This window comes from Antechinus flavipes, chromosome 3 (genome assembly GCF_016432865.1).
Source record: "Antechinus flavipes isolate AdamAnt ecotype Samford, QLD, Australia chromosome 3, AdamAnt_v2, whole genome shotgun sequence".
NCBI classification, from domain to species: domain Eukaryota; kingdom Metazoa; phylum Chordata; class Mammalia; order Dasyuromorphia; family Dasyuridae; genus Antechinus; species Antechinus flavipes.
In genome coordinates this window covers 627,538,519-627,552,461 of record NC_067400.1, presented here as the reverse complement: position 1 = coordinate 627,552,461, position 13,943 = coordinate 627,538,519, and the positions used below count along the sequence as shown (strand labels likewise).

At 39.8% G+C, this 13,943-nt stretch overlaps 1 protein-coding gene across 1 annotated transcript in view; it reads left to right on the top strand.

The window, feature by feature from the left end:
- LOC127556663 (zinc finger protein 260-like) overlaps nucleotides 1–3,408 on the top strand; it is a 30,561-nt gene extending 27,153 nt beyond the window's left edge. Inside the window, exon 6 of the mRNA XM_051989947.1 lies at nucleotides 679–3,408. Within this exon, the coding sequence (XP_051845907.1) occupies nucleotides 679–2,576 (1,898 nt within the window). The 3' untranslated portion in view covers nucleotides 2,577–3,408. The remainder of the gene's footprint in view (nucleotides 1–678) is intronic.
- The last annotated feature ends 10,535 nt before the right edge of the window (nucleotides 3,409–13,943 follow it).

Sequence of the window (13,943 nt, the reverse complement as noted above, 5' to 3'; positions counted from 1 at the left end):
CAAAGCCTGTTGTGAAAGCTTTCAGAATTAAAGGGGAGGCAGGGCTGAGCCGTGCCTAGGGGCAAAAGGGTGAGGGCCTGGGGCTTACCCCAAGTGTCTTCATCAGTCCCTCTGGATCCTTAGATATTTTCCCTTCTCTTTATGGAGAAGAAGCACAAGCTTGGAGTCAGCAGAACCTGAAGTCAGCTCCCACTGTGACACCCTGTGACTCTGGCAAGTCATGGAGGGACCGTCTTACCTTTCTTTGTATTTCCAATGCTTAGCACAGTTCCTGAGCATGGTGGGTGCTTCATACATGCTTGTGGATGGCTGATGAATCTGGGCCGACATTTCCTTCTGTATAAGATGAGGGGATTGGGCTCAGTGGCCCGGACGGTCCATGCCAGTTGTAAATCCCTGATCCTTTGGGCTGTCAACTTATACTCTGACAGGAGGCAACACACAGAGCAACCCTGGAGTCAGCCTCAAGCATTTAACACTTCCTGGCTGTGTGACCCTGGGCAAGTCACTTAACCCCAACTGCCTCAACAACAACAAAAAAGAAAGAAGATTGAGCACTTGCTGCTTCTCTTGGCACAGAAGGAACATATATACATGCACTGGTATACACACACACACACACACACACACACACACACACACACACACACACGGTGACTTTTTTTTTTCTCCTTTCAGATTGGGAAGTGAAACCTGAGACCAAGGAGGCCTTTTCAAAACAGGGCGTGTATGTGAAAGAGTCTTTACCAGAGAAACTCAAGGGCAGTGAACCCTGGGATTGTACATCGGGACAAGTGTGGAATTACGATGGGAGGTTCAAGAAACCACGAGGTAGCCAAGAGAAAGTGTCAAGGGAAGTAACAGTCCTCCCCAAGAAAATACCCAGTGAGGTGAGAAGCCAGGCAGGTAATTTTGGGAGAAGTTTTGGACAGATGTCACTTCTCGTTTCACAGCAGAACATGGCTACAAAAAAGAGTCTCCATCAGTGTGATACAGAAGGAAATGGCTTTAAACAGTATTCAGAACTGATTAAATATAATGGACTTTCCCCAGGGCTTAAACCTTATAAATACGAATACATTAAAGCTTCCAATTCCAATTCACACTTTATCCAATATAATCGAATACCTCCCGTAGAGAAAATCTCTGGTTTTGACGAGTTTGGCAAAACTTTCCAACAAAAGAAGCACCTTATCCAACCTCAGATAAATCATGCTGGACACAAAGTCTATAAATGTGGCGAATGTGGAAAGTTCTTCAGACAGAGCATGCACCTGATCCAGCATCAGAGAATTCACACTGGAGAGAAACCCTATAACTGTAACGAGTGCGGGAAAGCCTTCAGGCAGAAAATTCACCTGATTCGACACAAAACTCTCCATAGTGAAGAGAAGCCCTTCAAGTGCAGCCATTGTGGTAAATGCTTCAGTGACAGCTCGTCCCTCAACGTGCACCAGAGGATTCACACGGCGGAGAAGCCCTACCACTGCAGCGAGTGCGGCAAGGCCTTCAGCCTGAGCCAGTACCTCATCCAGCACCAGCAGATCCACACCACGGAGAAGCGCTACAAATGCGGCGAGTGCGGCAAGGCCTTCAGCCTGAGCCAGTACCTCATCCGGCACCAGAAGATCCACACGGGAGAAAAGCCCTACGAGTGCACCGAGTGCGGGCAGACCTTCACGCAGCAGGGCAGCCTGACCCAGCACCAGAGGAGCCACGCCGGGGAGAAGCCCTACAAGTGCAGCGAGTGCGGCAAGGCCTTCGGCCGCAGCCTGTACCTCACGCGGCACCAGAGGATCCACACGGGCGAGAAGCCCCACATATGTGGCGAGTGCGGGAAGTCCTTCAACGACACAGCGGTCCTGGCTTTGCACCAGAGGATTCACACCGGAGAGAAGCCCTGCAAGTGCAACGTTTGCGGCAAGGCCTTCCGCCACACCAACCAGGTCACCCAGCACCAGAGGATCCACACCGGGGAGAAGCCCTACAAGTGCAACGAGTGTGGGAAAGCGTTCACCCACTGCGCCGGCCTCACTCACCACCAGAGGATCCACACCGGAGAAAAGCCCTACAAGTGCGACGACTGCGGCAAGGCCTTCAAACAGAAAGTTTACCTCACCCAGCATCAGAGAACCCACACCGGGGAAAAGCCCTACAAGTGCGACGAATGCGGGAAGGCCTTCCGCCAGTGCTCAGCCCTGATCTCTCATAAAAGGACTCACACTGGAGAGAAACCCTACACATGTAGAGAATGTGGAAAGGCCTTCAGTCACAGCTGCAGCCTCACTCTGCATCAGAGGATTCACACCGGGGAGAAACCCTACAAGTGTACCGAATGTGGCAAAGCCTTTAGCCAGAACATATTCCTTACTAGACATCAGAGAACTCATACTGGGGAAAAACCCTTTAAATGTAGTGAATGTGGGAAAGTATTTAGCCAGAGTATGTCTCTTACCCGCCATCAGAAAACGCACACTGGGGAGAAACCCTACAAGTGTGATGAATGTGGAAAAGGCTTCATCCAGAAGATACAGTGTATTCAACATCAGAAAATTCATACTGGAGAGAAACCCTAAAAATAGAGCTCATGACAAAGGCTTCCGGACGCATACTCATTCAACATTGAGAATTCATATCGCAATGTAGAAAAGTTATCAATGTAACGAGTGTTAGAAGGCCTTCAGGTGTAGTTTATTCCTCATCATAGCTTTCAAAATCAAAATTAACAATGTTCAAAGCTTTAGTCAGATTTGTCACTTATTGATCAATGCACAGATATTTATCAAGCACCCATTTTGTTTCATGCACTAGAAAAACAAATACAAAAAATAAAGCCATCCCTGCTTTCTAGAAGCTTAGGTGAAATAAGATGCAAGAGAACAATTTGGTACGTGAAACTGAGAAAGAAAGATAATCTTCTCTTTCCTGCAATATGCTAACTAGTGCCATCAGGTGGTAGTTGATTTATACCCTCTTGAATAGAAAATGCATAGAGCTTAAGTCTAAAATAAGACCCCTGAAAAACATGGACCACTTGTAGAGTTAAACCTGGGATCCTATTACTCACGGGAACTGATACGGAACATTGACAACAGATTCAGGTGAACTAAATACAACACGACCACCGTGATATGCAGGGGGTCACACTTAAAGGTAACTAAACTCAGATTAAATACAATAAACATTCTTAGTTCTGGACATGGTACGTACTTCCCTTTTTTTGAGGGGTAGGAAACTACAGGTGTGGAATGTTGCATGTGTTGTCAAACACAGTCCTGGTTTAACTTTTATTTTTTTTCTTTGTTCCAAGGGAGGGTTCTGTGAGGGTGGAGGGGTGGGAAAGAGCAAATAAGGAAATGATGGTGCTGTAAAAGGGGCACAAATAAAGCAAAATAAAACTTTCTAAAACACTGTGCTTTCTTGAAAACTAAAGGGGAACTTACTGAAATTTTCATCTCCAAACTTTAGATATTTTTGAAGGAGGAAATAATTAAAATATATCAATAATCAATGTCTTAAATAGATTTCATTTTCCCTGAGGTAGATACATGTCTAGCTCCACAACATATGAAATCCTTGATCACATCCATTACTCTTGGTAGATACTGGCTAGTACATGTTGCCCCATTTTTTTTTTTTAATCTTCCTCAAGTTCCCAATTCTGGAGATATGGAAAGCTTATTTAATGCCCAACTGAACAGCAGTCTCCTCTCAGAGTATTTCATCAGAATGACATGATCTTCCTGTAAGCCTCAGGAGGCCCAAAATGAGCAACATTTTGTGAGGCTCCAGATATCCCATAAGTGGGTAGCTTTGCCACTTGCAATCATTCACACTTCATTGCATAAAGTTTTGTTTGGGTTTGTACCTCCTTTGTTGCTTGTAAAGTTTTGTCCCAAACTTCAGGGGAAAAATGAGAAAAATTGAATTTAAAAGACTAAAAAAATCTAAGACCGTATACAAGATAACATAAACAGCAAAGAAATCATCCCCACAGATGTATTTGTGTTGTGTGATTTTGAAGAGGTTCTCTCCTGGCTATCCATGGGTCTAAAAAGAAGTCATTCCCACTATGGGATTACACAGTCCTGACCAATATGGTCCCTCAGAATTAGAGTCCTAAGTGTTCAGGGTTGCCCTGAAAGGAATTGGGCACATGGGGCTACCCAAGAGGTAACCCTCTTCCCATCAGTCCAAAATAACAACACATTAAGAGGGGAAGCCAAGTTTGCTCCCTCACAGTATGGTCCAGTCCTTTATCACTCCATGTGAATGGCCATGCTCTTGATTTCTTAAGAAGCATTTATTTCCATGCCCCATGGCTTCCTCCGAGTCTGGTTCCCAGGACTCATCCCCCCACAAGAAGACAAGTCCAAGATCTTTCCGACCATCCCACCGCTGCTCTTGAGCACAGTGGCTTCTGGGAAACCAAGAGTTTGGACCTCTGGTTTGGGGGGGGTGGATGCTCTTGCCCTCTCCCACTACTTCCTTTTGCCATCTCCTTGTGAGCATTTGTGGGCCCAAAAGGACTGCTTGATGCTTTCTCCCCTCAGCCAAAGGCCATCTCTGGTCTTTATATCACTCTCTCTCTGACTCTTTCCTTTTGTCTCCCAGTCTTGAGGAAGATCTGTTGAAGGTCCAAGGTTTAGCTCATGTCTAGAAGGAATCTCCCATATTTTTCACATGCCAGGATTCAGTCAGTCAATAGGCATGTTTGCTCTGATCACAGACACACAAAAGTCTTAATCAAAGGCCTCGGTTTTTCATCTTAAATTGCCTGAGCTTGCCCCAGTCATCTCTTCTATATAAGTGACTCTCAAGCTTTGTGTTTTTTCCCCTGAAATTATAGACTCCATCTTTACTCTCTTCCAATTGAACAAAGAATATAAAGGATTAAAGATTTCATTGTACTTATTAATTGTTGACCATATAAAAATAAAATAGGGAGCAGAGCCAAGATGGCTGAAAGTAGACAGGTCTTTGAGCTCTTCCAGGCTTCCCTCAGCTCGACACCAGATCAAGCCTCTGACCTGGATTTGGAGTGATAGAACCCACAAATATTTGGAGTGTAATCTCTAGCAAAAGATATTTTAGAAGAACTTCAGAAAAGGTTAGTTTCAGTAGTGGGGGGGAGAGACAGCTCAGGACCTAGGGTGGAACGGCCTCCAATCTACTGGAAGGCTCTTAGCCAAAATACAGCAGTGTTGGCTCCTCTGTCCTGGTTCAGTACCCAGGGGATCAGCAGACTAGCTGTGAGACCTCCAATGCAACTACAGAAGACGAATAGTGAGTCCCTGAACCCCAGCATCACAAGTTGGACGTGGCCAAGTCCACCCAGGACGGGCCATAGCCTGTAGAGGAAGACCAAATGGTAGTTTTCTCTCATATGGGCTTGGGAAGGAGAGAGGGAAATGGCTTGGAATTCAATATGTAACAAAATAAATTTTAAAAAAAAGGAAGTTGGATTGTAGAGAATTAAAAGGACATTTAAAGGGAAAGAAATGGAGTTTCCTTCTCAAGGAATTTAGCCATTGAAGGGAGGAGACACATGGGATGACAGCTAGCAGGGATGGATGGATCAAGTAAGGATTTTTTTGAATATGAGGGAGAATTCAGCATGTTTGCATTTATTAGGGAAATAGACAAAGACTGAAGACAAATGAGACAATCCAGGAAAGAGCACAATCTGCTAGAGGAGACTGGATGAACCAGGACCAAACATGCATACAGGGAAGTTTGCCTTGACAAGGGTAAGGGTAACCTCTTTGTGTGAGACAAGAGGGAAGGAAGAGTACAGAGAGAACATCTGGGTAATGGAAGAATAAAACAGGGAAGAAGAAGAAACTGTTGGCAAATTACATAGGGAAATGAGAGGTAAGGTTCTCACCTAAGAAGGTGAGGGAGGAGGGAGGAGGGAGCCATGGAAGGAAGCTCTTTAAAAAATGAGAAAAACAAGTGGAAAAGCCATTGTGCTGAGTAGGATAGTAATTAAGGAGATATAAAAGAGAATGAAAAGGAAAAAAATCAGCATTTATATAGCACCTATTATGTGTCAGGCACTATGCTGTGTTGATTATTTTTTTTTTTATAAATATCTCATTTGATCCTTGTAACAACCCTGGGCAGTAGATGCTATTATCCTCATTTTTACAGATGAGGAAATTGAGGCAAACAGGCTTATGTGACTTGCCCAGAATTACAGAGCTAGTAAGTATCTGAGGCTGGATTTGAACTCAGGTTTTCCTAACTCTAGGCCCAGAGGGTCACTGTGCAACTATTAACTCATACACAAATATATAATATATACTAATAATGATGACAATAATTTATAATATAATAACAATATAACATAATAATAAATAATATAATGACAATATATAAATAATATATAAAATATAATGGGGCAGCCAAGTGGTTCCATCAATAGCATGCTGGGTCTGGAGTCAGAAAGACTCACCTTCGTCAGTTCATATCTGGCCTCAGATGCTTACCATCTCCACGATCCTGGACAAGTCACTTCACCCTGTTTGTCTTAGTTTCCTCATCTGCAAAATCAATCAAAGAAGGAAATGGCAAATCATTCCAATATTTTTGCCAAGAAAACACTAAATGCATTAGATTTGGACATGAATGAAAAGACATTCAACAACAATATATAAATATATAACACTAAAATAAATATATAAATACAATCATAACACACAGAATACATTATTTAATTATAATATTGTATACAGAAATGTATATTTAATAAAACAAATTTTAAATTAAATAATATATCTAATAAAATAAATAGTTTGACATTCAACTTTCAAAGCTGTCCTGCCTGTTGTTCTTTTTAACCTTCCTTCTATTTTCTATTCTTTTTTTTTAATTCTCAACAGTCTTGCTTTCCTTTTCTCTTTTTGGCTACCTGTGCCTAGCCCCACCATTCTTCTACTCACCTTCAAATTGAAAAGAAAAGAAAAACCAATTTCTTGTCACAAATATGTATATTCAAGTTTAAAAAAAAGGCCCACATTGGTTGTGTCCAAAAATATGCTATACTTTGAATATTGAGTCCATATTAAGTCCATCATATATCTCTGTCGAGATCTGTGTAGCATACGTCTTCAACAGTCCTCTGGGATTACAGTTCATCAGAGCATTTTCAGTTATAGCCCATTGCCTCCTGGATTCTCAATTTCTAATTAGAGACATAGATATTAAGGGGGTCCAGCCAGGACTGGTGAATGAGTTATTTCTATAACAGGTGTGCTTATACTGTGGCAACCTTCAAAATAAGTACCCCTTTTCTCTAGTAGAGATTGGAGGTCATCTGAGACCATTTTTACATGGATGTCAGGTTGGTCTGGGCAGGTTCAGTTTAGATAACAGATTCCCTACCATGGGGGAAGGAGAGAAGGCTACTTAGCCTTCATTGATTGGCTGCTTGCATCTTTAAAACTGACCCTTTTCTGCCATCCTCCATGACCTGAGCTCTGTTCAGCAACTCTTATTTACCACATCCAGAGGGTAATGATCCTAGTCACCCACAGCATAGGTACCATAAACTGAACCGTGGAGAAGGGAAGACCTTCTTTTCCCTGGCGACATATGATTCTGCTCTGTGTGGTCTGTCCTCTCCAGTTTCAGGCATTGGAGCAATCCCCATGAGACATGAGTCACGTGGAAGCCCTGAGAAGTCGGGTGCTTAGGGACTTGAGCCCTGGGAGAATTTTGGACCTGAAGCTGGGACTATGCTCTATAAGGACAATGAAGTAATCTCTTCCTAGAGACTGAGATATTGGCGATTCTATCTTTGAGTAGATATTTCCTTGTAAAACCTCCAGTGTCGCATATTCAAACAGGTATAAGACTTAGTAGTCTTAACTAGGACAGAGGTATCAAGACCTGATAAAATACAAAATGAGGAGTAAAGGATCCAGATTTTTCCAATTCTGTCACTGCATAATAGCTATGAGACCTTAGTACAGGACATTTGATTGTTCTGAATCTCATGTTTATAATATTGTTTCGAAAATCCATACTAAGACTTGGACTGTATATGGACATTATGCTTCATCTTAGAAATGAGACATTTATCAGAGAAACTTGCAGCTTCCTAAACCTGGATAGGGAGATCTTTCTCCATAGGTTCTTATGATGAGGACAAAGTACAACCCAATTCGTGAAAGTTCTCAAAACAACATCAACAAGAAATTTCTGCTATTCTGCCCTTAAACCACGATCTGGGCAACTTTCCTTTTGCAACATGAGGACAATGCTACTTGTTCTAGGTACTACGTCAAAGGCTCAAAATAGGATAGATCAAGCATTTTGCAAAACTTATTTTCCCATATAAATGCTGACTGTTGTTATTGTCAGGTTTTGTTTGGTTTTTTTTTTTTTTCTCACCTACTGCCTCATTTAATCCTCATAAGAATCAGGTTTTGTATGGTGTGGAGTCACACATAACACAGCAGAAGGGGGTGATACAATCTATCAGGTACTTATGTTAAAATTTCAAACATATTTGCTCACTGAACTACCTCAACAAGACTGTAGTCACATGATGGTTTAGTGAGAGAGTAGGCTATATTACTTTCTATCCAAAGATGCTGCAAAACAGGTAAAATAAAAACAAAACAAAAGCAAAATGCCATGCTGTGGTAGCCTTATGTTTTCTATTTGGACCATGATTCCCAAAGAAAAAATGTGTTGCTATACTAAAAGTACTCTTCCTCTCCCAACCAGGAATGACTCTCTAACTCAGAAGTTCTCAAAGTGTGATCCAAGGAGTCCTGAAAACTGAAAGCAAGGGATTTGCAAGGTCAAAACTATTATTATTATTTCATAATAATAGTAAGATGTTTTAATTTTTAATATGGTAAATATCAATAGATAAAACCCACTTAAATAAGAGCTCTTTGAGAGTTCTCATTAATTTTTATAAAAGTAAAGGGGTTCTAAGACCAAAAAGTTTTCTAACTGCTTCTTTAATCAATCAATAATCCTTTTTTCCCTGAGGCAATTGGGGTAAAGTGATTTGCCCAGGGTCACACAGCTAGGCAATGTTAAGTGTCTGAGGTCAGATTTGAACTCAGGGCTCCTGACTTCAGGGCTGATGTTCTATCCATTGCACCATTTAACTGCCCCCAATCAATAATCCCTAAAGATAATTAACTACTATACACTTTTCTAGGTAATAATGTGGTACAGTGGAAAGGAGACTGGATTTGGAGTAAGTAAAACTTAGTGAAATGAGCTTAGCTGGTAGAGAGCTTCTCTTCATCAGAAATATTCAAACAGGCTCTGCAAACATATATTGTATCTAGGATATACTGCAACATATCTAACATATATAGGACTGCTTGCCATCTAGGGGAGGAGGTGGAGGGAAGGAGGGGAAAAATCGGAACAGAAGCGAGTGCAAGGGAAAATGTTGTAAAAAAAATTACCCTGGCATGGATTCTGTCAATATAAAGTTATTATAAAATGAAATTAAAAAAAAAAAAGAAAATGAAGGATGACTACAAAAAAAAAAAAAAGAAAGAAAGAAAGAAAAAAAAAAGAAATATTCAAACAGAGACTAGATGGCCACTTACATAATAAGCAGGTTGTGGAAATATACCAGGTCACCTTGTAGGCCTTTAAAAATAACAAGCAGATATCCTAGAATTTTTCCAACAGCTGAAGGTACGGTAAATAAGAGTTTTCCCATTAATTATAACTGTGTAACAATAATTTAAAATTCAGGAGGTGAGTTAAATTACTGAGCTCAATTAAAGAACATAGTAAGAGGGCTTTAGGCAGCTGTTGAGTCAGTTATCAAAGTCAATATAGCATAAAATCAGCTACACTGTAGAATCAATACAGCAGAAAACAATATAGTAGAAACTTAAAATAATATTGATTTGATCTTCTCTCTCTCACACACACACACACAGGGATTAAAAGCTCATAGGTAGGTGAAGCCAACTTAATAAAAAGAACAAATTCTACCTAAATTAATTTACTTATTTGGTGCTATACTAATCAAACCACCAACAATTATTATGAGTTAGGGAAAAAATTAAAAAATTAAATTCATCTGGAAAAACAAAAGTTCAAAGATGTCAAGGAACACAGTGAAAAATAATTTGTGAAGGAAAGTAGTTTCATAGTACCAGATTTCAAACTATATCACAAAGTAGTAATCATCAGAAAAGTCTAGTACCAGTTAAGAATAGAGTGATGGATCAGTGGAATAGATTAGGTGAAATAGATTAGGTACACAATATACAGTAGTAAATAACCATAATAATAAGTGCTTGATAAACCCAAAGATCCAAATTTTTGGAGAAAGAACTCACTATCTGACAAAAATTCCTGGGAAAACTGAAAAACAATTTGGCAGATTAACATTACACATCATGTACCAAGAAAGTGAAAATGGCTACATGATTAGGGTGATACAAGCAAATTAGGGGAGTATAGAAACTTTTACCTGTCAGTTCTATGGATAATGAAAGAATTTATGACCAAACAAGAGATAAAGGATCATATGAAATAAAATTAATTAACTTTGAATATACAAAATTTAAAAGGTTTTGTACAAGCAAAATCATTGCAGCCAAAATTAGAAGGAAAACAGGAAACTGAGTGATGGAAAGGATATTATAGCAAGGTCTGACAAAGATCTCATTTCTCAAATATATATGGAATCAAAACAAATTTTTTAAAAAAGCCATTCCACAATTAATAAATGGCCAAACACACAGTTTTCAGAAGAAATCAAGAAGAAATCTATAATTATATTTTTAAAATCTCTAAATTATTATCAGTTAGAGAAATGCAAATCAACTCTGAGGTACCACCTCACAATTGTCAGATTGGTTAACATGAGAGAAAAGGAAAATAACAAATGCTGGAGAAATGTAGAAAAATAGGTATACTGTTGGAGTTGTGAACTAGTCCAGCCATTCTAGAAAACAATTCAGAACTATGCCCAAAGGACTATCCAATTGTGTATAACCTTTGATCCAGCAATACCACTATTAGGGCTATATCCCAAAGAAATCAAAGTGAAGAGGAAAGGACCTGAATGCATAAAATTATTTATAGTATCCCTTTTTGGAGTGGTCAAGAATTGGAAAGTAAGAGGATGTTTATCAACTAGGGAATGGCTAAAGAAGTTGTGGTAGACAATTGTACTAGAATACTATGGAATGATGAGCAAGATGGTTTCAGAAAAGCTTGGGTTGACATATAAATTGATGCAAAGTGAACTGAATAGAATGAATAAAACATTGTATTCAGTAATAGCAATATTGTAACGATCAACTGTGATTTAGTTACTGTCAAGGTTAGATACTAGATATTGAAGTCCTTGAAGCAGAAAGCATCACTTCTCAAGGAATTGAGACATAATAGGGAGCAGAGACATGGGATGAGAGTCAACAGGAACAGATGGAGCAAGTGAGAGTTTGGTTTTTTTGGCAGAGACATAGGTGTATTTGTAGGCAATAAGGAAACAGCCAATAGATAGAGGCTGAAGATAAGTGAGAAAGTGGGGATGGTAGAGGGAGCCATTTGCTGGAAAGAAAAGGAGCCTATCCTTGTGTGGTAGAGGAATTTGCCTTGGCAAGGAGGGCCACCTTTTCATGTGAGAGGGATTAAGAAGGAAAAGTGACAGAAGCCAAGCGGATGATGGGTGATGAGGAAGAGAAATAGAGGGAGCTCTTAATAAATGGTCTCAATTTTTTCAAGGAAGTATGAGGTAGGGTTCTCTCAGAGAACATGGTGGGAAAGAAATCCATGAAAAGTTTGAGGAGAGATGAAAAATAATGGAAGAATGAGTCAATTAGGGAGGTGTGAAAGGACTGCCTTGCCATAATGAGAACCCAGTTGAAATAATGTAACATAAATTTGTCGTAAATGAATTCATTTCATTTTCTTCTCAAGCCACTTCAGCAGTATGAATAGGAATGGAGATAGTGGATTGGGTAATGCAAGTCTGAGTCTTGGCAGGTATGATCTTGGATAGAATAAAGCTGTGTAGACTTGAAATCATTCATCAAAAGGCCAAGGGAGAGAAGGAAAGAGAATATGGTGGTTATGGCCTAAAAAAGACAATGGATTCAGTAATGAACATGGACATTCACCTGGAAAAGTCTAACAGTCAATTGGAAATGTGAACTTGGAGGTCAGGAAAGAGGTGTTGGTTGTTCACTTATTTTCAATCACATCCAAGTCTTATGGCCTCACTTAGAGTTTTCTTGGCAAAGATACTAGAGTAATTTGCTATTTCCTTCTCCAGATCATTTTACAGATTAAGAAACTAAGGCAAATAGAGGGAAGTAACTGGCCCAGGTTCACATAACTAATAATTGTCTGAGACCATATAAAGTTTAGAAAATGAGTCTTCCTGACTCCAGGTCCTAGTGCTCTATCCACTGTTTCATCTAGCTTCCCTACTAAGAAGAACAAGAAGAACAACAGTAGAGAACATGCAATTGGGAAAATCTAAGGGGCAAATGGAAATGTGAAACTGAAGGTTAGAAAGGAAGTTAGGATTGGAAAATTATATGAAAACCATATATATAAAAGTTGAATGCATGGAAACTAAGGAGCCCAGGAGCTGAAATAGTATAGTAGAGGGCTCAGGGAGACACCAATGAAGGGCCTAGATAAAGCTATAGCAAAGACAAAAGCATTGGTGGTATTTATATAGTGTCTTATTGTTTGCAAAGCATTGTATAACTATTATCCCAATTAATCCTGACAATCCTATGAAGTAGGTATTATTATCCCCATTTTATGACATTATCTGAGGCTGGACTTGAACTCATCTCTCTTTCTCCAGGGCTGGTGCTCTATCCACTGAGCCTCCAAGTTCCTTCAACAGTAATACAGCAATAAGGAGCAAGGAGTCCTTTGGAGCATTGACTTGGAAGAATAACCAGTGCTGAAAATGGGGACAGCCAGGAAGTTCCCTCGTAAAAAGGTGTCAGGTTTCAATTAATACTGGAAAATAAAGGAAGAAGAGATTGAATATTAAAGCTAATGTTAACTAGGAACAGGAATTACAGAGCAGTGGAAAAGGTGGATGGTTTTAGAGTGGGATATTATTAAGGTTTGATTGAAGGGAATGGGAATATAGGAAACCCAACCTGGGGTTTGAACAATAATAGTTGGAGTTTGAGAATCCCTGGGATAGTGAGAGAATGACAGGGTTTCAGCTGGTGGTCATCTGTTTCAATCATGCCCAACTTTTTGTGACCCCATTTGGGACTTTCTTGACAAGGACACTGGAGTGGATTGCCATTTCTTCCTTCAGCTTTTTATAGATGAGGAAACTAAGGCAACAGGGTTAAATGATTTGTCCAGGAGCATACAGCTAAATTCCAGATTTAAATTCAGGAAGATGAATTTTCCTCTGTATTCTATCTACTGTTCCTCGTAGCTACCCCAATAAGTTGGGGCATTTTTATCATTAAGGAATAAATTTAGGTAGATTGTCATTGTCCAAAGAGGTTCATCCTGGGAATCCAGTTGTCCCAGATAGTCAAGATACAGAACTAATTGAAAAGAGTGTGGGAGTGGGGGAGAAGTGGATAGTTGTAGTTCCCTGGAGAAGACAATATTGTAAAGACAAACAATTTTGAAGGACGCATCACAATAACCATGATTACAGAAGACCCTTGATGAAATATACTACTTACCTCTGCACAAAATTACTTAAAACTGCCGATCAACATTTTTGGACTTGGCCTATCAGGAAATTTTTGCTTTACTGTCACTTTTTACCATATGTATATTTTACCAAATATTTGTTACCAGATTTGTTTTTCCTTTCTTCATTGGAGTAGGGGGGAAGATGGAGGGAGAGAGGATAATTTTTAACAGAAAACATTACATTTTTTTAAGTTAATGGATAGCTTCTATTTGGAAACTAATGTGATTTCTTGACTCTAGGAAGT